Source organism: Euphorbia lathyris, chromosome 10, assembly GCF_963576675.1.
Source record: "Euphorbia lathyris chromosome 10, ddEupLath1.1, whole genome shotgun sequence".
NCBI lineage: Eukaryota > Viridiplantae > Streptophyta > Magnoliopsida > Malpighiales > Euphorbiaceae > Euphorbia > Euphorbia lathyris.
The window spans coordinates 66,296,406-66,320,464 of record NC_088919.1 but is presented as its reverse complement, the minus strand read 5'-3'; the positions used below and the strand labels follow the sequence as shown (position 1 = coordinate 66,320,464).

At 35.6% G+C, this 24,059-nt stretch overlaps 2 protein-coding genes and 1 non-coding gene across 7 annotated transcripts; 1 reads left to right on the top strand and 2 right to left on the bottom strand.

The window, feature by feature from the left end:
- Positions 1–4,060: 4,060 nt before the first annotated feature.
- On the bottom strand, positions 4,061–6,910 carry LOC136209616 (2-Cys peroxiredoxin BAS1, chloroplastic). Its single transcript, XM_066001137.1, has 7 exons — positions 6,612–6,910; positions 6,397–6,471; positions 5,980–6,061; positions 5,821–5,900; positions 4,776–4,901; positions 4,468–4,581; positions 4,061–4,367 (listed from the first exon to the last, which is right to left on the bottom strand). Exons 1-7 carry the CDS (start codon positions 6,822–6,824, stop codon positions 4,251–4,253), a joined length of 807 nt encoding a protein of 268 aa, XP_065857209.1. The 5' UTR covers positions 6,825–6,910; the 3' UTR covers positions 4,061–4,250.
- A 4,362-nt stretch (positions 6,911–11,272) lies between these two features.
- LOC136209814 (uncharacterized) lies at positions 11,273–16,410 on the top strand. Of its 5 annotated transcripts, none has more exons than XM_066001411.1 (2): positions 11,273–11,929; positions 15,643–16,410. In XM_066001411.1, exons 1-2 carry the CDS (start codon positions 11,315–11,317, stop codon positions 16,321–16,323), a joined length of 1,296 nt encoding a protein of 431 aa, XP_065857483.1. In that variant the 5' UTR covers positions 11,273–11,314; the 3' UTR covers positions 16,324–16,410. The 5 variants fall into 5 exon arrangements, 1 of the variants encoding a protein (XP_065857483.1); XR_010677685.1 differs by lacking the exon at positions 15,643–16,410 and adding an exon at positions 14,677–15,192 and having other exon boundaries at positions 11,790–11,929; XR_010677684.1 differs by lacking the exon at positions 15,643–16,410 and adding an exon at positions 12,569–12,839 and having other exon boundaries at positions 11,790–11,929.
- Positions 16,411–22,946: 6,536 nt separating this feature from the next.
- On the bottom strand, positions 22,947–23,053 carry LOC136210047 (small nucleolar RNA R71). Its single transcript, XR_010677759.1, has one exon. It is a non-coding gene; the product is annotated as a small nucleolar RNA R71 (small nucleolar RNA).
- Between the last annotated feature and the right edge of the window lie 1,006 nt (positions 23,054–24,059).

Here is a 24,059-nt window from a genome sequence, read left to right as displayed (position 1 = left end):
AGAAATCGGGCCCACTAAAGAAGAGCATGAAAAGGCAAAGCCAATCAGGATTCTGGAATGCGTCTGTCTGTCTGAAGGCGATTCGATGCAGGTCTCATCAGAAATCCTCTCTCCTTGAAAGGAGGAGATCGTCCGAACACTAAAGGACAATGTCGAAGAGTTTTCCTAGTGCCTAACAGACATAGTCGGGATATCCCCCAAAGTAATAACTCATACTCTGAATATTGACCCCGAAGCCAAGGAGGTCAAATAGAAGAATCAGAATCATGGCCCTAAAAGACAAAAGATCATCCAAGTCGAAGTAAATGTTGTCCTCGTCAAGAATTCATCTACCCACCTTGGCTCGCAAATGTTGTCCTCGTCAAGAATTCATCTACCCACCTTGGCTCGCAAATGTTGTCCTCGTCAAGAATGCAAATGGAAAATAGAGACTTTGTACTAACTTCACTTGTTTGAACAAATCCTGTCCGAAGGACTCCTACCCGCTCCCCTGCATCGACATAATCATAGATTCTACGGCAGGGCATGCCATCTACTCACTAATGGGTGTCGCGGTAGGGTACCACCAAATACATATGAAGCTTCCTGATAAAGAATGCACGAGTTTCATAACAACTGATGGCACATATTGTTATAGGGTTATGCTCTTCGGACTGAAGAATGCATATGCAACTTATCATCAGGGTATAATCAGGGAAAAAAATTGAAATCTATATTGATGATATGATCATAAAGACCAAGACAATTGAACAACACACGTCAGACCTATAGATGTCTTCCAAACTTTGAAAGAGTATGAGTTAAAGCTCAATCTGAAAAAGTCTATGTTCGACATTGGCTCAGGAAAGTTCTTAGGATCCATAATATCCCAAAGAGGAATAGAACCAAACCCTGGCAAAATCAAAACAATAATCGACATGGCACTCCCCGGAAGGTCAACAACATCTAGAAGCTAAACAAGAAAATATACGCGTTAGGCTGATTCATTTCATGTTCAGCAAAGTGATGCATGCCATTCTACAAAAGTCTAAAAGGGGCGAAAGACTTCAACTGGACGGTCGAGTGTCAAACATCCTTCAAAAAACTCAAGGAATTTCTGGCATCACCTCCTTTACTCAGCCGCCCAGTACCAGGAGAAACACTCTACCTCTACATCAGTGTGGCTGACGAATCCCTCGATATGGTCCTTATTCGGGAGGAAGGTACGTAATAATTCCCGATCTACTAAGTCAATCGGGTCCACCGGTACACCAAAACTCGGTATTCCATGTTAGAGAAATTGGCATACAAAGTAGTTGTAACCTTACAAAAGCTTAGACACTATTTCCAAAGCCATGCAATCGTCGTTTGAACGGACTCACAACTTTGCAAGGTGTTGCAAAGACCAGAAACATCTGAAAGATTGACAGAATGGTGTTATCACCATTTTATATGGTATTTTATATTATTGTTTTATTGTTTTCAAGTCGTTTTTATGTATTTCTCCCTAGTTCTAAGTGCTTTCTGCGTTATTCTTAGCTTGATTAAAGTTTTGATAATTTCAGGTGATTTCGGGCTTTAAACGATGGAATTGGAGAAATATGATCATGGTTACTCAATGAGCTGGAGGAAGTAACTCGGCGAGTTGGGTAAAGCTTCTCCACGAGTTGATGATTCAAAGTCAACCAAAGAATATAAAGTCAAACGCGTACAACTCAAACTTAAGTGGTTGCCCTTCAACCATTATATTACAAGACATAATGAGATCAACCCATCTAACGCTAAAGCTAAAGCCATGTCATGACCGAATAGAAAAAAAACAAAAAAAAAAAAGCTTAATACATCATTTGCCTCTGAACTTGTCCAAAAAGCTTGATTGGTCCCTGAAATTTCAAAGTGTCCCGATAGCCCCCTGAACTTGCATAAAATGTAATCAATTGATCACTCGGTTGTAAAAAAGTAAGTTAAATGTGGAAAATATATTGCACTCGTCTTAAAAAATTAAAACAATCAAGATCGGGATATTGCGGTTGTAATATTAGAGAATACAAGGTTTATAGTTGAACAAGTAATAACTTCATTTTTACTCTATTTTTTTTATTATATAATAACATTCTAAGACACGTGAAATGCATCTTCCGCATTTAACTTACTTTTTTGCAACCGAGTGATTAATTGATTACATTTTACGCAAGTTCGGGGAGCTAACTGAATATTTCATGCAAGTTCAGGAGGCTATTGGAACATTTTGAAAGTATAGAGGGTCAATCAAACTTTTTGGACAAATTTAGAGGAAAAATGATGTATTAAGCCAAAATAAAAACTAAATCGAAAGACTTCATTTTTCGGATACATGTATTCATCACCATTGAATTTATGTAGGATTTCATTTGTCTTTAAACTTCTTTTTATCACATTATCATGTGAGCATAATATAATAAAATGTGTAAGATATTATTATGAATCGAGTTCTTAACTATCAATTTACACTTTTAGTTCAGTCTATTCCATGAGATGGTATCATGATCTTTTTAACCAAATGATCAATGGTTCGATTCCTCCTGACAACTTGAGTAGTTAATTAAGTTTCAGGACATGATAAGATGAGCATGTGTTGTACATGCTTCAAGTTCAGTGGACATTTAGATGTGGAAGTGCATCACATAGTAATATAAATTGGACTTTTAAATATTGGTTTAACCTTTTAATTCTGTTGGTTTTATGACAAACAGAAACGTTCGTTGATTTGAGTGTAGCTGCAATGTAATCGTAAAGAAGTAAAGCAAAAAAGCAATTGAGACAATTGATCATTATGATTTTGATCAAAATCATAATCAATTGAGTTTAAACCCATGATCTTTTATTTCAATACATTAAATATGTAATCCCTTGTTTTCTTTTATCATATCAAGCCCTACTGATTAGAAAAGTTTGCTTTACACATAAAATTTAGTTAACAATCATTATTCCATCAAAATCGAAATAATTAAGGAACTTAGACCCACTGACCTACTCAAACCCAATTAGCATATTTAATAGTTAACCCGGCCCAATCCATACCGCTTTAGCCCATTATGATTGGGATCAAAGCTCAAACCATCTCAACCCGACATACTAATATATATATATATATATATATATATATATATACATATTTGATTTTTTATTCTATTGTTGTTTTTTATTGGGTTAAGGTGCAAAAATACTCCTAACATTTTAGGTCAAGAGTAATTTTACCCTTAACGTCTAAAATGATGCAATTTTACTCCTAACGTTGGTAGCCAAGAGCAATTTTACCTCTAACGTTGATAATTTGGATCAATTTCAGACACTATTATAAAAGACTGATATTTTTGTTTCTTATTCTACACCAAATGCATATCAATTCGTTCTTAAAAAAAGGATTTCATGTTTTTTATAATTTAATAGTAGAATTGGAGATTAATATTTATAAATTTGGTGAATTTTTTGAATTTTTTTTTTCTCTAATTCGTACAAAAGACATTTTTTTTCACATCCCAATATATGTTTATGATTTGTTAGTGATAAAATGATCCCAATATATGTTTATGATTTGTTAGTGATAAAATGATGCACGTATAAAGTATAGATGACAAGCTTCATGATCGAGAAGACAATTTGATAAATTATTTCTCAAATTGACCCAAATTATCAACGTTAGGGATAAAATTACTCTTGGCTACTAACATTAGGGATAAAATTGCACCATTTTAGACGCTAGGGGTAAAATTACTCCGGTATTTTTGCACCTTAACTCTTTTTTGTTCTATTGTTGCATTTTTTCTTGAAGATTATTCTATCGTTACATTATTCTTTTATTGAAGATTATGTTTATCGATTTGTTAAATTAATAAATTAAATTTTAATTTGATGCATTTATATTAGTTGAACGGACTACATTGAAATTGGAAATTAGTTACCTTAACCTGGTGCAGCATATCTGATACTAAACCCCAAGTAAAAATATTAGGGAGTGAGCTAAGCTTGAACAAGATATTTACGTGTCAAGAACGGTTAGACCCAACCCGGCCCATGCACAGAATAGGAGGAAAGGAAGAAAGAAGAGCTAAATCAATCCATTATCCATCCACAGATACAACAGAGGCAAATCCTCTTATTCCACAAAGAAAAAGAGCCATCTCGAAGTTCAAATGTCCAAAAAGGCATTACACGAAGAAAGAAAAAAATGTGGTTTACATCTCGCTACCTGAAATTAATGCGAAAATTTCGATTTCAATCCTTTTACTCCCCTATATTGCTGCAAAGTAATCCTTGCTGAGTTTTGGGTCTGGTTTCATCGACTTGTCACCTGGCTTCCATCCTGCTGGGCAAACTTCGTCTGGGTTTTCTTGTACATATTGCAATGCCTGTTGCGAGAATTGAAAATAACAGTTAGACCATGTTTGTTTGCAGCCTGATTTTCGGTGTTTGTTTGCTTAGAAAAATAAAAATCTGTATTTGAATCACCTGGAGTGTTCTCAATGTCTCGTCAACACTACGCCCGATTGCAAGATTGTTGATTGTGGAGTGTTGGATAACTCCTTCCTTGTCGATGATGAATAGTCCTCTCAATGCGATTCCCTGAGATTCGTGGAGAATAAGATATCAATTCTGCTCATAAATTTATCAACTAAAGAACTTCCAGTGTGTGAAAAGTAGTATGGCGGTTTTTGTTTGTCACCCCGGACTTGTGAATAGAAGTAAAGATTAAAAATAGGGAGAAAAGAAAACGAAAGAAACATTAAGAAACAAATGATGAGTATACATATTGATACCTGATCGGGGATTAGTACTCCGAAGGATTTTGAAATAGATTTGGTTACGTCGGATATTAAAGGATAATTCAAATCTCCAAGACCACCTGACTTTCTTTCGGTTTGAATCCATGCAAGGTGGGAGAACTACACAGAGGATATCACAAGAAAAATGAGAATCCCATCAATGGACAACTCCAAATTCTAAGCCTAGCATTATTAACCATAAGCAATGAAATAGCAGTGGACAATTTCCTAATTAATACTACAGTTGCATGAATACACCACATAAACACGGCGAAAAGCTGGAACCAGGAAGTAGTTCGACAACGGTCTATTAGTAATAGTATTAACAACACAACCTCAGAACTCCAACTCATAATTTTATGAGCTGCATAAATTGACAGATGAAAACAATGACCAACATACAGTTTAGATATCCATATGTATTGCTAATTCCTAGACTCACAGCTGATGATTTCAATTCAACAACTCAAACAACATATGAGAATTATATATTTTCCTAAATGAAATATTCAACCTCATAGCAACAAAATGGATTATGGATGAATAAAGTACTCAACCTATGAAAAAAAGTGATACCCAAAGAAATTCCACCATGGAAATATACACATGTTAAAACATAACAGTTGGTCCAACCAGTCTGGAACCTTGTTCTAAATAAGAGTGTCTAGGGCCCCTTTTTTTTCCTATTAAAAAGAATCACTTGGAAAGGCGTATAAACATCAGATGCAACCGAGGATGGTCCTCATCTATTAATAACTCATTATGCAATTGGACAGGAATACTCGAATTCTCCCCGCACCCTTAAGGATATTTTCTCAGTGTATGGAAATGTACTTATGTTATATGTCCACAGACACATATATGTCTACAATCAGATTATCAAGTAAATTTCAAAAGCTGTATTCTCACATAGCACGCAACAAATAGATGGGAACGCATTAAGGTGAAATTATTATTTAAAAAAAATATATATATTCTCATACTTAAATGTAACTGCAAAAGTGGTTGCAATTATCTTTCTTCATCATAAAAAACTTACCACACTGTCAACTGAAACACCTAACACTTCAGTGTTTATCTTCTCAAACTCAGCATGTCGGTCACTGAAAGCAGTAATCTCTGCACACAAGAGTAAAGAATACAATTAATATCCTGTCACCTAAATTTCAACTTAAATCTGTTTAGAATCAAACAAAACCTGTAGGGCAAACGAATGTGAAGTCCAATGGATAGAAAAAGAGAATCACATATTTCTTCCCAATATAATCAGAGAGTTTAACCTGAAATAGCAATAAAAACACCAGTCAACATGAATTTCATAAGAAAAATGACCAGAAGACAAACTAAATTATACAAAATAACTAAATCAGAATCATCCATCCACACAAGGCAATTTTGTTCTTCCATTCGGCATTTTCTTGAACAAAAATGTATGTTCTATGCACCTTTCTTAGCCAAATAGGAATAACTGAGATATTCGGGAAGCTTTTGACCAGTTAGACTAAGCTTTTTCACCCCCAAATTTTGAATAATTTCATATACACAAACATGACAATTGAAGAGATAATGTAACAATTAAGAATATATTTCACAGAATTGTTCAACTTCAACTTACATTAATGAACTCCTGGTCAAAAACGGCCTCCGCCTCAAAATCGGGTGCTACATTTCCAACAAGAGGAAGTTCACTCTGCACAGAAACATACAAAACCAAGCACACTAATTAACAACTACATTGTTGAATTCTAGAATTAAACGACATTATATAGCTAGAGTTAGCTTATTCGTTATTACAAATTAACAAATTCCTAATCTACAAACAGAACTTACAGAGGCCTTGACAACGAAGCTCTTCCTCGACTGTGAGCTTTGATTCAATGAGAAAGAACGAGGGGAGCGGAATTGAAGAGGTTTCTGATTGCCGAAGAAGGAACTAGGGAGATTTAGGGTTTGGGAGGGTTTTGAAATGGGAGAAACCATGGACTTACTGGTGGCGGCGATTGACGCCAAAAGACCAGTGGTTGAAGTAGCTGAGCAAGCCATTTTTCGCTCTTTTGTTGGAAGAAACGAAGCTGAAACCCCTTTCTCTCCCTACTTATGGTTACTCTTACTTGAAAGTCTAAGGTGGAGAAATGGTAGGTGAAGATAATAATATAATCCTGAACCAGAGAGAGAAAGACGATGCAAGCGTTGGCTTGGGCTTGGGCTTGGGCTTCATACAGTTAGGCCCAGCCCATCTAATAATTTAGGCATAGCCATATCTCCCTATTAGGTAAGCTAAACTACCTTCATAGTCCTTCAACTTTAATCTTTTTTTATGGTTTCATAACTCTCATCAAACATAAAAATCTCTAAAATATTGTTTTTCAATAGCTTTCAATGTTATTCTAAAATAACTTTAATTCTTTAACATTTGACTTCATTTGGAGTATTCTTTCAGTTGATTTTTTGACCAGCGATCATAAAGGGAACTGCATCCCCTTTAGACGGTTTCTATGCTCTTGTCGAAGCTATAGCTGTCCATGAAGCATTATCCTAAATTAAGGTGCTGTTTGATAAAACTGAAAATTAAATGCTGAAAAAAATAAGTACTGAATTTCAAGTGATGAATATTATAAGTGCTGAATATTTTGAATGATATAATTATTATAAAAATATTAGTTGATCATTTTTAACTTAAAATGTTAAGTTAAATATTTTGACTTATCAAAATAAGTGCTTTTTAACTTAATTTATTAATTTAAGTGGTGGAAAAATAATTGTTATCAAACGCACTTAAATTAAATAAGTGCTTAATATTTTAATTTAAGTCATTAAGTGGCTTATCAAACAAGGCCTAAAACTTTCGGACACAATAACGTGGAGCTCTGTTGTGATTGTTTGTTAGTAGTCAATGTCATTAATTATCCTACTCAAGAGTTATCATATTTTAGAGATTTAGCTAATGTTTCTATCTCACTTGTTAAATGTTTAGAGAACTCTACAGCTCATTGCTTAACTAAAGCTATTAGTTCTCGTGTGGGAGTGAGTATGTCCACCTTCGTTCTTTATCAATGTACTTTCTGCGAAATTAATTTAATAAAGTTTTGTTTCTTTCAAAAAGGTTTGAAATCATTTAAAGAAAAAAAATTCAAAAATATTGGTTTTGAAAAATAAAACATAATTTCAGCGTGAAATGTGGTTTTAATAATTTTAATTCTTAAACTTTTTTATTTTAAATTCGTCAATTGTCATTTTGAATTCGTTTATTTTCATAAGTGACATTTATATTGAGTAAATACACAAGTAATTACTCAACTTTGATCATAGTAATATTATAATTATTAAACTTCAAAACTTAATATAAAAATAATTTAACTTTGCATTTACTAACGTTATGTGTATTTATAAAAGTAAATAATCTCAAAATGATCGTCGATGGCCTTAAATTTGAAAAGGTTCAAGAATTAAAGTTGTTTAGAAACACATTTATCATAAAACCACATTTTCGATTTTCCAAATAACCATTTTTTAGAGTTTTATCTCTAAACAATTATTTTCTCTATCCTAATCAAACAAAAAAAATTGATATAAAAAAAGGGTAAATTCCAAAAACAACCTCTGTGGTTTGGCCGATTTTCAAAAAAACCCTTGTGTTTTGTTAATACAAAAAAAAAGATTGTAGTTTGCGCCGTTACCCGAAAAACGAAAAATGGCTTAACGGTGTTAAAGTGCTGACGTGGCACAGGGTAAAATTGAAAATTCGAATTTTTTTTATTTTTTTTCCCTCTCTCTCTCCTCGTCTCCATCTTCCTTCTTCTTCTCCTTTCTCATTCTTCTCTCCTCCTTCCTCCTTCTTCCTCTCCTTCTTCCTTCTTCTCACCTCTTCTTCCTTCTTCTTCTTCTTCTTCTTCTCTTCTCCGTGTCTGTTTAGTTTAGCTTTCACTGAGAATTTGTTTCTGTTTCTGTTTCTTAATGGCAATTTCTACCTCCTTTTCACATATTAATTCTCTTAATCCTATCTGCCATTCTTCTTCCTCTGCTTCTTCTTCTTTAATTCCTATCAAAATTCAACACCGCCACTTGATGAAGAGTTACCATAGCTCACATGGACGGTTACTCTCAGGTATGATCCATGGGTTTTATGTATTCTTCATTTCTCCGGGATTCTCAATTCTTCTTCTGTGTTGCAACTGTTTGTCGAAATGTCTGTGTTGAGTCGTTTATTTCTCGTTTTCTGCTTGGGAGTAGTAGCGGCGCCGCTTCTTGCTTCTCCCTTTACACTGCTGCATCTGCTATTCATGGGTTATCCTTGTTATATTTGGATAAATCTGTAGTTTTCTTTTTCTCTTATTGTTTTATGTTATTTACTCTTGGCTATTTTAACATGGGGAAGTTTTCTCTGGTTGTTGGCATGAGTGCTATCTTCAAAATTCCAAAACTAATATGTTTCTGACTCCTGCTACTATTGAAGTTCCCATCTTTGCAAATAGAGTTGACCCCTTGCCACATCAGCACTTTTAACACCGTTAAGCCATTTTTCGTTTTTCGAGTAACGGCGCAAATCACAGTTCTTTTTTTTTGTATTAACAAACCACAAGGGTTTTTTTGGAAATCGGTCAAACCACAAGAGTTTTTTTTAGAATTTACCCAAAAAAATAAAGGTTTTTATAATATAATTTGCATCTAGATTGTAATCGAGCCGAATTCGTGCTCAACTTGTTTGAAAATTAAATGAGCTTCATCTTGTTCGTGAGCTACTCACGAGCAGCTCGTAAATTATGTTCATTAGTTTCGCTCACGAACAACTCATTAATTATGTTTATTTGAAATTACTTTAATACAAAACTATATAATTTTGAAACCTACAAAACTATGTTGTTTTACATTTCCCCCTTTATAGAAATGTTATTATTAAAAAAATAATCGAACCAAGCTTACTTACGAGCATATTCATAAAAATTATAATCGAGTTTGTTTATGAACTTGTTCATGAACTATTAACTGGGCATGCTCACGAGCTTTCGAGACAAGTTTCATCTTGCTCATGTTTGACTCATTTAAAAATTGAGTCAAACAGATCAAGCTTTTATCGAACCGAATGTCGAGTCGTTCATGAGTGGCTCGACTCATTTACAACCATATTTATAACAGAGAGATTACCTTCTATTAGAGTGATCAAAATTGAGTGACTTTATGTTAGTATAAACTAATATGAATAGTTTTAGGGATAATGTATCAAAATAGGCCTATGGTTTTTGGGGAAATATCAATTTAGGTTTCACATACAAAATAACACTAATATATATAGGCTTAACGTTTAAAAAAGGTATCAATTTAGGCATCGGTAACGGATTAGACACGTCATTTCTATTACTCCGTTAAGTTCTGATTTCTCCCTCCATCTACAATTGACAAAACTTAACGGACTAATATCAATGACGTGTCTCATTCCGTTATAGAAGCATAAATTGGTGCCCTTTTTCAAATGTTAAGCCTATATTGGTGTTATTTTATACGTGGAACCTAAATTAATATTTCTTCAAAAACCATAGATCTATTTTGATACTTAATCCCTAGTTTTTATATCGTCTGAAAATTTAATAGTCATAATATTACAATGTATATGTTTATTCCATTTTATCCCTTTGTTTATCTTTTCATTTTAAAAAGGAAGAATTTTACATGTTTGTTCCATTTTATCCCTTTGTTCACATTTTGTACATGAAAAATAACCGTATCAATAAAGCGCAAGTAAATCAAACCACCTCTTAATAAAATTAAAATTGAGTAACTACCAATATAATGACTTTGTTTATGTCAATAAAAGGGTAAATTACACTCATGGCCACGGATCTTTATCCATGTAACATCATGGCCATCAAACTTCAATTCTTAACAGTATGATCATTGAACTTTACACTTTTTAACACCCGTTGTCACTTAACATCTCAAAATGACCACTGACGGTCTGAAAATAAAAAATTAGAAGAGTTAATAATATTCTAAGGAACTTTAATTCTTAAAAATTTTCATTTTTAAGTTATTTAGGTGTTGTTTGATTATGAGAGAGAAAGTGAATTTTCAGAGAGAGAAAACTTCAAAAAAGATGATTTTGGAAAATAAAAAAACAATGGTTTCATGGTAAATATCGTTCTGAACAACTTTAATTCTTGAATATTTTCATTTTGAGGTCGTTAACGGTCATTTTGAGGACTTTGTTAAAGTTGAGTGACCACCAATGTTAAAAACTGTAAAGTTTAATGATCATACCGTTAAGAATTGAAGCTCAGTGGCCACAATGTTAAAATGGGCAAAGTTCAGTGGCCATTGATGTAATTTACCGTCAATAAGATAAAGGGTTAAAATTCAAAAAATTTATATCCTATTTTAAAGTTCAGTGACCATACAGAAAGTCCGGCCAAAATTAAAGGGCTATATGGTAATTTAACCCATATCTCCTCCATTATCCAAGCCTTATCCTTACCCACCACAAAATCACAACACTGCCTTCTCCTACTTCAGAGCTCACCATGTAGCTCTTCTGAGCAACAATGCAAAAAAAACTCACTTTCACCTTCTTCTCCAACCACAAATCCACATTTCCTTCTAAATCCCATAAATTTCCTCTTCCTCACCATGATTTCCCCTCAATTTCTCCCTCCAGAACCCTCCATTTTCCTTCCCTTTCCTCCAAAATAACCACCACCATTTCCCTTCCTCAAAACCCCCCAAAATCAACCGAAATTTCCCCCTTATCTCCACCCCGGAAAACCCCTCCTCCGCCGCAACGACCGCCTAATGCCGAATTCCAAGAGAAAATGCTCTACCTCGATTCAATTGGCCTCGATATATTCTCCCTCGCAGACCACCACCGACCGATTATCCTCTCCGCTTCTCTCGTCGATGTAAAATCCGTTGTCGATTTATTCATTTCAATGGATTTCAATTCCGCCGAGTTTCGGCGGATTATTTCAATGTGCCCTGAAATTCTCATCTCCAATGCTTCCACTATCCTCCCTATCTTCACTTTCCTCCTCCGTGAAGCTCGCGTCAAAGGCTCCGATATAAAACACGTCATTCACCGGCGGCCGAGATTATTGGTCTCGAGCGTTAAGCATCGTCTTCGTCCGACTATGTATTTCCTCCAGAGCATTGGGATTGAAGAGGTACGTAAACACACTGATTTGTTATCTTGTAGTGTGGAAGATAAACTATTACCTCGAATTGAATACTTTGAGAACATTGGATTCCCTCATAAAGAAGCAATCTCCATGTTTAGGAGATTTCCTCCTCTCTTTAATTACAGTATTAAGGAAAATATTGAGCCAAAATTGAACTATTTTGTAGTTGAAATGGGGAGAGAATTGAGGGAACTCAAAGAGTTTCCGCAGTATTTCTCGTTTAGTTTAGAGAATAGGATTAAGCCGAGACATCAACGTTGTGTAGAGGAAGGTGTTTATTTTCCTCTAAGAACCTTGTTGAAGATCAATGAGGAGCAATTTCGAGGTAGATTAGAACTTTGTTGTAATTCTTCAATTCCATTGAGTACTTCTCCTTTGTCATGTACAAAGTTTAATTTCGATTCTAATACAGATTAATTTTTATGTTTCGTGTTGAATTGCTGTGGTTTATATGCTCAATTTCAATGTTTGATAGCCATTTCTTCCTGGTTTGGTTGTAAAATCTTAGCTGTTATTGCAAATTATAGCTGAAATTGCTAAAAAGTAGAGATTTTTTGCTATGACCTTGTAGGACTATTGAACTAGCAATAATCTAAAAGGTTTTAATTCACTGCTCATGAGCAGCTCGGCGGCGTCCCACTCGATAAAAGCTCAACCGTGTTTCAGCTCAATTTATAGCTGAGCTTGAGCATGGCGAAACTCGGCTCAAAAGCTCGCGAGCAAGCTTGGTTATAGGTTCATGAACAAGCTCGATTATAATGTTCATGAACACGCTCGTGAGCAAGCTTGGTTCAATTAATTTCGATTCTAATACAGATAAATTTTTATGTTTCATTCATCTTTGAATTGCTGTGGTTTATATGCTCAATTTCAATGTTTGATAGCCATTTCTTCCTGGTTTGATTGTAAAATCTTAGCTGTTATTGCAAATTATAGCTGAAATTGCTAAAAAGTAGAGTTTTTTTGCTATGGCCTTCTAGGACTATTGAACTAGCAATAATCTAAAAGGTTTTTAATTCGCTGCTCATGAGCAGCTTGGCGCGTCCGACTCGATAAAAGCTCGACCGTGTTTCAGATCAATTTATAGCTGAGCTTGAGCATGGCGAAACTCGGCTCAAAAGCTCCGTGCATGCTTGGTTATAGGTTCATGAACAAGCTCGATTATAATGTTCATGAACACGCTCGTGAGCAAGCTTGGTTCGATTAATTTCAATTCTAATAAAGATTAATTTTTGGCCATGTTTGGGAATTAGCTGTTAGCTGTTAGCTGATTACATTAGCTGATTTGACTAGTTGTTTGTGTAGACCTGTTTGGTAAAAATTAGCTGATTGATAATAGCGGTTTGTGCAAAAAGATGAATAAGGGCATTAATTTTGGCGCAGGAGAAGAGGGAGTCTATCTATTAGGGTTAAAAAAGTCCATTAATTTTAATATTCCAAAACGCTAATTGAAAAAGCTCCTTTTAAGAGCTTTTTCTAAATTAGCGTTTTCATCCCAAAACTCTCTCCCAAACCTCTCTCCACCAAACACTCCAATCAGCGGTTTCAGTGGTCAAACCTCTAAAATTGGTCAAAACCGCTCTTTTTATCCCAAAACGCTATTTACCAAACAGGGCCTTTATGTTTCATTCAATCTTTGAATTGCTGTGGTTTATATGCTCAATTTCAATGTTTGATAGCCATTTCTTCCTGGTTTGGTTGTAAAATCTTAGCTGTTCTTGCAAATTATACCTGAAATGCAAAAAAGTAGAGATTTTTTGCTATTAGCTAATTGGATTATTGAAATGGCAATGATCTAAAAGGTTTTGATTGTTATGAGGTATTGCATTATATAATGGCTCTTTGTGTGTGCTCTTGTTGAATTTATACACTTTGGATGAGCAATGTGTAAGAGTTTAACAAATTATATTACCGAGGCCACCAGCTTCCTCGTTGTGTTTGGCCTAATACCATGGAAATATTGTCCGTTTTAACTAGGGTTGTAAATGAGCCAAGCAGATCATGAGCAGCTCGGCATCCAGCTTGATAAAAGCTCAACCGTGTTCGGGTAGATTTATAGCCGAGCTTAAGCATGGCGAAACTCGGCTCAAGGTCGATTATAATGTTTATGAGCACGCTCGTGAGCAAGCTTGGTTCGATTTTTTTTTAATAATAGTATTTCTATGACGGGAAAAATGTAAAACAATGTAGTTTTGTAGGTTTCGTGAACTATGTAGTTTTGTGTTAAAGAAATTTCAAACGAACGTTAATTAATGAGTTGTTCACGAACGAAATTATGAATAGAATAATGAGCTGCTTGCAAGCAACTCACGAACGAGATGTTGAGCTCGACCTCGTCAATTTTTTAATGAGCCGAGCATGAGCATGTCAAAGCTCGGCTTGCCTCGATTACAGTCCTAAGTTTTAGCCAAGTCTCATTCTTTCAGCCTCACGGCTTTAAAACGCATCTACTTTTATTGGTAACACGTCTTCTTAATATAGCTCAATCACTCTCTCTATTTCTGATATGAGATTCAGTTCATTTCTTCCTCATTGTCATCTTTTAGAGTCGCTTCTTATTCAGACCTTCCACCCGACGCCACACCCTCATGACCGGACTGGATCATTACATTATTCTCAACAATTGATTCATTTGTACATAACCAATTGGTGGGGTTGATATTCTCAATATCAATGTTTGATAGCCATTTCTTTGTAGTTTGGTTTTAAAATCTAACTATTCTGTCAAATAGAGTTCCCCTTCCAATGTGGGGGTTGGGCATGGATACAGAAAATGAAACGGAAACGGATACCGGGAAGACGTACAAGCACCAACCAGGTACTCTTCACGTGGCTCAGTCTCTTTGGGTTGGGATCACTGACTAGGCTGATGACACCGGTTGCAGAGAGATTTTGAAACCCAAGGTTTAGTATTTATATTTTGGGGTCTAGAATTTTATCTAAATAATTTCCTAAAAAATATTTAATTAATTAGCTGTTGATGTTAATTTTTTATTGGTTTATGTGTTACATGCCATCAAATTACTAGCCGTGTGGATGGATGTAATGATGAAGCAAAAGAAAAACTTTCCATTTTTTTCTAGCAGTATCACTGAAAGAGAAATTTTGGTATACGTTCGATGTATGGATGATGTGGTACATCATAACAATGGTTTGATGACACGTTATATATTTATAATTTGTTGACACGTCACATATTTAGAGTTTAATTTTTATAATTTAGGATTTAATGTTTATATTTTAAGAATTATATTTTGTGGTCTAAAATTTCATATAAATAATTTACTAATTGATTATACATAATTAATTTTGTATTGGTTAATGTGTCACGTGAAATAAAATTAATTCAAATTACTTTTTTTAAAAAGACATTAACTTTTAGAAATTTTATTTTTCATTTCCTAGAAAAAATTTATTATGAGAGAGAAAATGAATTAAAGTAAAATAGTTGGATAATAAATTGCATTGAAAAATGAATCTCTATTATTTACACATTTTTCTAAGTACCCATGGATCGGTAATACCCATTAAGAGTGAATATATATATAAAGCATATGTTTAAGCCTTTCTTTTATTATAAATTGGGGGATGGGAAGAGTTTTAATTTTTGGGATGATCCTTGGATTAATGATAAGAGCTTAAGGGAGCTTTTTCCTAGATTGGATATTTCTGATACTGATGTTGCTAGAGATATGAAGGTTGCTGATCTTGTTGGGAGGCAAGGGTGGCGTCTACCTGACCCAAGTGATGAACTCATTGAGCAAGATTGGCATGTGGTGAAACAGATACAAATTTATCCTAACGAGAGGGATAGGATTGTCTGGAAGGGGAATAATAAGGGACAATTTACTGTGGCTACTGCGTATAAGGCTTTAATGCCTACTCAAGTTATTGTGGGTTGGTGGAAGGTTGTTTGGGGACATCAATTTATCCCAAGACACAGTTTCATCTTATGGATTGCGTTAAAAAATCGGTTGAATGTTAAAACTCGGATTGCTGTCTGGGCAAACTTGATAAATCAATTGTGTTGTTTATGTGGTCAGGAGGAGGAGACAGTGCCTCATCTATTTTTTTATTGTTCCGTTAGTGGGAGTGTCTGGATGGAGATTAGTGGTAAGTGTGATGTACCAAATAATCTACCATGGAGAAAGCTTATAAGTTGGTTGTCAAGGAATGCTGCAGGAAAATCTCTTAAATCTTCTATTAGAAGAGTTGCTTTTGCAGCAACTGTGTATTGGGTGTGGTTGACTAGGAATAGAATTGCTTTTGATAATGGTCTTTTTTGTAAGGATCAAATTGTTAGGCAAGTATCTTTAAATGTAAAAATGAGATTATGTAAATCTCAATCTTCCAGCTTGTTGTGGAACAAGTGGACCTAGATGTATGAGTTGTCCTTTGTTCTTCGTAAAAGTTTTTTGGCGCTTAATAAGATTTTTTGATATTTCCATCAAAAAAACCCAAAATGTCAAGATCATCGTGAAGAAAATAAGGTTAAGGAAATATTTATTACCTTGTACCGCATAATATAAGACGATCACGTTGATATCAGCTTTTATGAGCATGAGATAAGGAGTTCAAAATCAAAGCCCCTCCACTTTCTCACTTATAGAAGGAAGATTGATTTGAGTTTGTCGAAGCTGGAAGAAAATCACCCATAGACTCTATTAAGCTCCAATCCGAATATACAGATGGTGACGGCTTCAAAATCTCCCTTTGGTATTTTTGGTGTTCTTGGTTGATATATGGAGGTTTAAGAAATTAAGATGGATACAAAAGAAACTTTCCTTAACTTAGGGGATGTTTGTTTATTTCATTTTTTTCATTATGTTTGTATTTTCACTTTAAAAGTGAGAGTTCTTATAAAATGGAATCATTATTTTTTGAAAAAACAGCTTTTTTTTCTAACAGCAAATAGCCACAACAAACAATAGGTAAACCAAATGGACACTTAATCTTATTTTTCTTAACCTAATATATCAACATAAAAGAATTAATTTTTAATTAATTAATTAAAAAATAAATAACCCCATTCAGGGGCAAATCCATGATTTCTCTCCCATGGGGGCAAACAATACAACTAAAATAATTTTTATCCAAAAAATAATAATTAATAAAAACCTGAGATCAAAGCTCAAGTTCAAGTAAAATAGTAGCAGAAATATAAAATCAAAATTCAAGTAGGAGCAAAAAAATACCAAAGCAGAGAGGCAAAGATCGGAGATAGAGTGCCAGACCAACGATCAACGATCCGACTACGGATGGATTGGCTACCGATTTTGATTTAATCTTAGTTAGGATTAAGGATTTTAATTTAGGCTTAAGAAGAAAGAGGAATTTAGGAAGAAGAACTAAAGAAATTAAAGAGAGTAAAAGAGACTGATAGTTTGTTTTAGGACCTATTTAGTTTTACATTTAAATATTTATTTTTTATTTTTGTTGTAAACAAAACGACGTAGTTCTTTTTTTTTGTAGGATAGGCAAAGAAAAAACAAAAACCAAAAGCCGCTTATCCCGGGATCAGCCTGGGAAAACGGACCCCCACCACATCCTCCAAGATCATAGATGAAATGAAGCCCGGAGGAGAAGAAAAGATAGAGAGCCCCAACATTCTTGAATGCCCTTCCACCGTAAGACAGTCCGCTACCCGGTTTTGCTCCCTATAAATATGAGCAAAGCTAAGAAAATCAAAGGAGGAGCCAATCCTTCTAATGCCTTTGATTAAATTTTGGCTATTTAGGCAAATAACATTGTTCTCAGATATCATTTTAACCGCTTCAAGGTTATCCGACTCTACAAGAAGCTTCTTCACCCCCAGATTTTTTGCTAGCTTCAGGCCAGAAAAGATCCCCCAAAGCTCTGCAGAAAAAGACGAGCCTATTCCCAAATTCTGAGAGAAATCAGAGATCCAATTGCCACCATCATCTCTCAGAACCCCTCCTGCGGCAATTCTCCCGTCCATTAGACAAGATCCATCAGTGTTAAGCTTAACCACACCTTCGCTCGGCCTACACCAGCCTAAAAGATGGACCTCCTTCCTCTGACTAGCCCTAGCCAAGGGGTCCTCAACGTAGCTATCAACCAAGGTGCTAATCTTTTTGGATAAGAAATCTAAGATATTAGGCAAAACCATCGTTTCTCCTCCAAAAATCTCATCATTTCTCCATCTCCAAATCTGATGGCAAACCACCACAAATAAAAGAACACCCTGATTCAACTCAGCCAGAAGATTCCCATTAATCCCATCCACAAACCAATCATTCTCAGAGTGGGCTAAAAAAGATGGAAGCACATTTATAGGGAGCACTCTCCTCCAAACCTCTTTACTTTTCTCACAGTCTCTAAGAGCATGGCACAAAGTCTCTTCATTACCTCTGCATCTGCCACAAGCTCCAGACTCCACCAGATGCCTCCTTTTCCTATCCAAATTAGTAAGCAACCTATTTTTAACCCCTAGCCATAGGAAACTTCTAATACGGTACGACACTTTTAAGGCCCAAATCATCTTCCACACCCCTGGGGGCGAGGTATCCAACTCCTGATAGAACGCCTGAAAAGCTGATTTACAAGAATAGGCCCCGTTGTTCGTCAAAGACCAACTGAAACTATCCTTGTCTTCAATATTACTACTAATCTGAACTCCTCTAATTCTAAGGAGTGATTCTAGACTGAGGTAGGACTCAAATTTTGACCAAATCCACTCACTCTTAGAATCCACAACATCTGCAATCCTCCAGTTCTGAAATTCTACAGGCGGCAAAGATTCACAAACTTCCAATAAAGGCTTTTTCCCAATCCATATATCATTCCAGAAACTGATGGATCTACCATTTCCCACATTCCACCCAATCCCTGAACAAAACTCAGCAAAAACCGCACTAATGCCTTTCCAAAGAAAGGAACAATTAGCCACTCTATCCTTAGGACCCCCAAAAACCTTATCCTTTCGATATTTCCCGCATAAAAGTTGAACCCAAAGAGCTGAGGGAAGCTGCCACATTCGCCACAGGAGTTTCATTAATAAGACTTTATTATTATCTCTGGCTTTCCTAATGCCCAGACCTCCCATATCCTTAGGTTGACAAACCTCATTCCAAGGAACGAGGTGGATCTTCCTCCCCTCCTCAGCTTCTCCCCACAGGAACCTATGATTAATTTTATCAAGGTCCTTGAGAACAGGCTCAGGAAGATGACAAGCCTGCATAATGTGATTGGGAGTTGCACAATTGACAGATTGAATCAACGTAAGTCGGCCAGCGAGAGAGAGAGAGTCTTAGCTTTCCAAGTGGCACACTTCTTATTAGCTTTATCCAAAGTATCTTTAAAAGACACTTTCGACACTCTCTCATTGTGGAGGGGAATACCCAGATACTTCCTAAGAGAGCAAGTCAGAGGAATTCCAGACAGATCACTCATCCTTTTGCAGGCTCTCTGGTTCATATTCTTAGAACACATCATCCTGGACTTCTGGACATTGAGCTTCTGACCAGAGGCAGAATAGAAACAATCAAGAATTTCCATAATGATACTTAACTGCTCCTCATTACCTTCCAGGAAGATTAGAACATCATCTGCAAAGAACAAATGAGTAACCTGGGGACATAACTTATTGATGGCCACCGGGTGGAATTTCCCATTATCAACAGCGTCTTGGATCAGGTGAGACAACCTTTCCATTGCAATAACAAATAAGAAAGGGCTCATTGGGTCCCCTTGACGGATACCCCGGCCAGGAGAAAATTCCTCCGACATATCCCCATTGATCAAAACTTGAAAAACAGGAGAAGAGATACAAACCTTTATTAACCTTCTCCAATTGTCCGGGATCCTTGCTCTCTCCAGACTCTCCATAAGAAAACTCCAGTTAATGCGATCATAGGCTTTCTCCAAATCCAACTTAAGAGCCACAGTACCTCTCTTTCCCTTTTTGATTTTCATAGCGTGGACCATCTCTTGGACAATCACCACATTATCCATCATTTGTCTACCAGGCACAAAGCTTCCCTGATTCTGACTAATGATCTCAGGAAGAATGCACCGGAATCTATTTGCCACAATCTTTGTAATAGTTTTATAGAGAACATTACAAAGACTAATAGGCCTCATATGTAAGAAAGAAGAAGGCTTCTCAACTTTAGGAATCAGAACAAGAAGGGTTCTGTTTACCAGCCCAATATCCTGAGAGCCATTAAAAACACCTTTGATGAAGTTGTAAATGCCTTCCTTCACAACCTCCCAGTATTTATGGTAAAAACCAGCAGGCAGATCATCAACCCCAGGAGCTTTAGTAGCCCTAATACTAAAAATGGCTTGATCGGTTTCTTTCAGGGAAATAGGGTGGAAGGCTTCCAGAATTCTATCCTCTCCCACCATGGGAAAGGTAGCAACAGTTTGAGCCTTATCCAGATCAACAGGTTCCTCTTTAAAAAGGTCCTTATAGAAGTCCAGGGCCAAGTGCCGAATATCTTCATCCTCATAAACCCAATCACCATTAGAGTTTTTAATAGCATCAATCCTATTACTCTGTCTTCTAATGACGGTAGAGAGATGAAAATACCTGGTATTCCGATCCCCATCCTTGATCCAGGCTTTCCTAGACTTTTGAAACTGATGGGTGAACGGCTAGGTAGAGCTTTAAAACGAAATATATATTGATAAGTGCGTTACGACTATGGATGTGGTCTTCCTAAATGCTCTATCTCTACTAGACGCCACTACTTAGGGGCAAGTGTACCTGTTAAGCCCAAAATATACCTAAAATATCATTAATATTTATATCATTTTTATTACGAATTTGTGTTATTTATATCTGTTTAGATTACTTTTACTTTCGAATATCTTTCTTTCTTGCAAGGTACTTGAATATTTGGTAAAATCCAAATAGGAACGAAAAATGATCTAAAATAGAAGAAAAACCCTACAAAAGGAGTCAAAGACGACGTAAATCGAAAGCGCCAAGTCGAGGACACGAACGAAAGCAAGAAGTAAGAAAACCTGCCGGGCCGCGACAGTGGATCCCAGACCCGCGGCCGCGACACGCGTGGTATAACCTTTTCTCCCCTTCGTCCGTCGCTCAGCTCAGTGCTACGTCATTCACGGCTGCGGATTACTATCCTCGGTAAGTGCAGAAATTCACCAAGAGCATTTAACACATGCTGAAAATCCAAGAAACGCGTTCGTTCAAGTGGATAAAGACGTCCTTTCACAACGGACACGACTCTTAACCAACGGATACATCACTTCAAACACAACCCTTCAACATCTATAAATAAAGAGTTGATGTTGAGAAAAAGTGTAATGAAATGTTATAATATAGATATAGAAATCAGAGCGTAGAACTTATGTCGAAGTTCTAAGTAAAAACATTTCGAGAGTTAGAAATTAGATTCTGTACAAAACAAGATGAGGTACACATATTGTTTATAGTTTAATTACAACTCAGTAGCGTTTAGACATTGTTCCAGTTTTAGTTTGCATCATGGTAGTGGCCGATCGAATCCCTATTACGAAGTTACAGCGAGAAGATTGAGTAAAGTGTTCGCCCCCGAGCCTGACAACCTCCTAGGAAACCCAAGGAAGCGGAACCGATCAAGCCCTTCACTTGCACGCCCTCGAAGAACTCGATGCTCCTTATTCTCTGTAAACTTGTATCAATTTATATTTCATCTAATAAAGTCCGTTCTATTCGACAAATCGTTATGCAGCACTTATGGTAACCAATCCAATATAAGTGAGGCTGGTGTTTTCATTAATATGCACTTGAATTCAAAATCATTACAAGGAAACTTTGTTGAACACTTAGGCAAATTATCATCTCGAAAGAGTTTTAATTTGAGTAAGGGCAACTATCCCGAAAGGGTTTTGTCGCGTTCAAAGCCAATTAATTAAAGGTTCCGTCATTTATTTCATCATCATAATCGATACAAAGTTTAAGTTGTTTTCTTTGCTTAATGCAAATGAACAAATTCATTCATTTTTCTAATAAGTTCTAAATGTTCCTGTTTTGTAAAATTCATCCTTAAAATCAGATGATCTTTCTAACAATCGATTTATTCTAAATACATAATCTTATTCCAGCATTTTCAAATACTCAAAGTTCACAAATTCAATCAAATAAATTTCCTAAATTCAATTAATCCAATTTTCACTTTTCATTTACATTTAATAATAAATCCAACAAGTTCGAAAATAATAATTCAAAAATAAGTTTTTTCGTTAAAAAACGTATCCCTGTGGGATCGATATTTTTATTACTACAAGCGAAACCGTGCACTTGCGGAAATCGCTCAACAAGTTTTTGGCGCCGTTGCCGGGGATACGCCAAAATTTTTAACAAATTTTTATTTTTTTTGTATTTTATTTTCGAATATAGGTTTATACATTATTTTTATACAATTTTTATATTTTATTTATTTTTCAGTTTATATAACACATTTTGTTTTCAATTTTGTTTTGAAGGTAGTTTGGCTCGTGTAACAATTTCAAGTTCATGCGCAGTTCGCGAAATTCGGGCACGCCACAAGATCCTTTTGATCCTGAAATTGAAAGAACACTTAAGAAAAACAAGAAAAACAACAAAAACAAAGACAAAACACCCTTAAAAACCAAAGTAGTCCAGCCAGAAATCATGGCCGATCCACCGACACTTATGGATTATGCTAGGCCAGGAATGGCCAGTGTAACTAATAGTGTAGTTAGACCCCGTATAAACGCAAATCAATTTGAAATTAAGCCTGCTTTGCTTAATATGTTGCAAAACAACGTAACGTTTTACGGATTGCCTAATGAAAACCCTAATGCACATTTGACAAATTTCTTAGAAATTTGTGACACTTTTAAAATTACTGATGTAACAGCCGAAGCAATCAAACTTCGCCTCTTTCCTTTCACTTTGAAGGATAAGGAAAAAATTTGGTTAACTTCTATGCCTGCTGCAACATTTGAAACTTGGGACCAATTAGCCCAAGCATTTTTACAAAAATATTTTCCCTTAGCAAAAACCGCAAGAGTCATCAAAGAGTTGACATCTTTTACACAAAATGATAATGAAACTCTTTATGAAGCTTGGGAACGTTTTAAAGAACTTCAACGTTTATGCCCACACCACCAATTGCCAGATGCACTTTTAATGCAGACATTCTATAATGGATTAAATCCTACGACTAGAGGTTCATTAGATGCTATGTCTGGAGGGTTATTTATGAAGAAGACGTCCGCCCAAGCAAGAGACCTTTTGGAGGAAATGGCAATCAACAGCAGTATGTGGCCCGCAGAGCGTGGACATATACCAACGGCGAAACCATCATCCTCATGTATATCATCGGTTAAAGGTATAATGAATCTTGATCCTGTAGCAATGTTACAAGCCCAATTTTTTGCCTTATCGCACAAAATTGATAAATTTATGGCACCATGCGATCCTAATGATCCGATCCAGAGAGACATTGACTACGAAGGTATGAATGAGATAGAACAGGTAAATTTTGTCCAAGGACAAAACCAAACTACTAATCCTTATTCTAATACTTATAATCCTGGATGGAGAAATCATCCTAACTTTAACTGGAAAGATGGTAATAATAATAATAATGCAAATGCTAATCAATATCGTATAAATAATTATCAAAATCAAACAAGAGATACGATTAGCACTTTATCTTCAAAAATCGACAAATTTATAGATGCTATGAATGGAAAGGTAAGTAATCAAGACGATGGTTTTAAACGGATCGAAAATAAATTCGATCAGCTTATCAAAAACCAATCATCTAGCATCCATAATTTGGAGGTTCAAATTGGACAACTTGCTAAATCAATTCCATCCCGCAAAGAGGGAAGTCTTCCCAGCCAAACGGAAGAAAATCTGAAAGAGCATGTTAAGGCTATCACTCTTCGTTCGGGGAAAAACTACTTAGGTCCGGAAATGCCCGGAAATTCAACTTTACCTGGAAATGATTTACCAAAATCCAAAGAAGATACGTTAAAACAAAAAGATACGCCAATTGACTCTAATCCAAAACCTTTTGTACCAAAGCCACCTTTTCCACACAGGGTCCGAAATAAGGACCATGATAAACAACTTTTATCATTTTTAGACAAACTTAAAAATTTGCATATA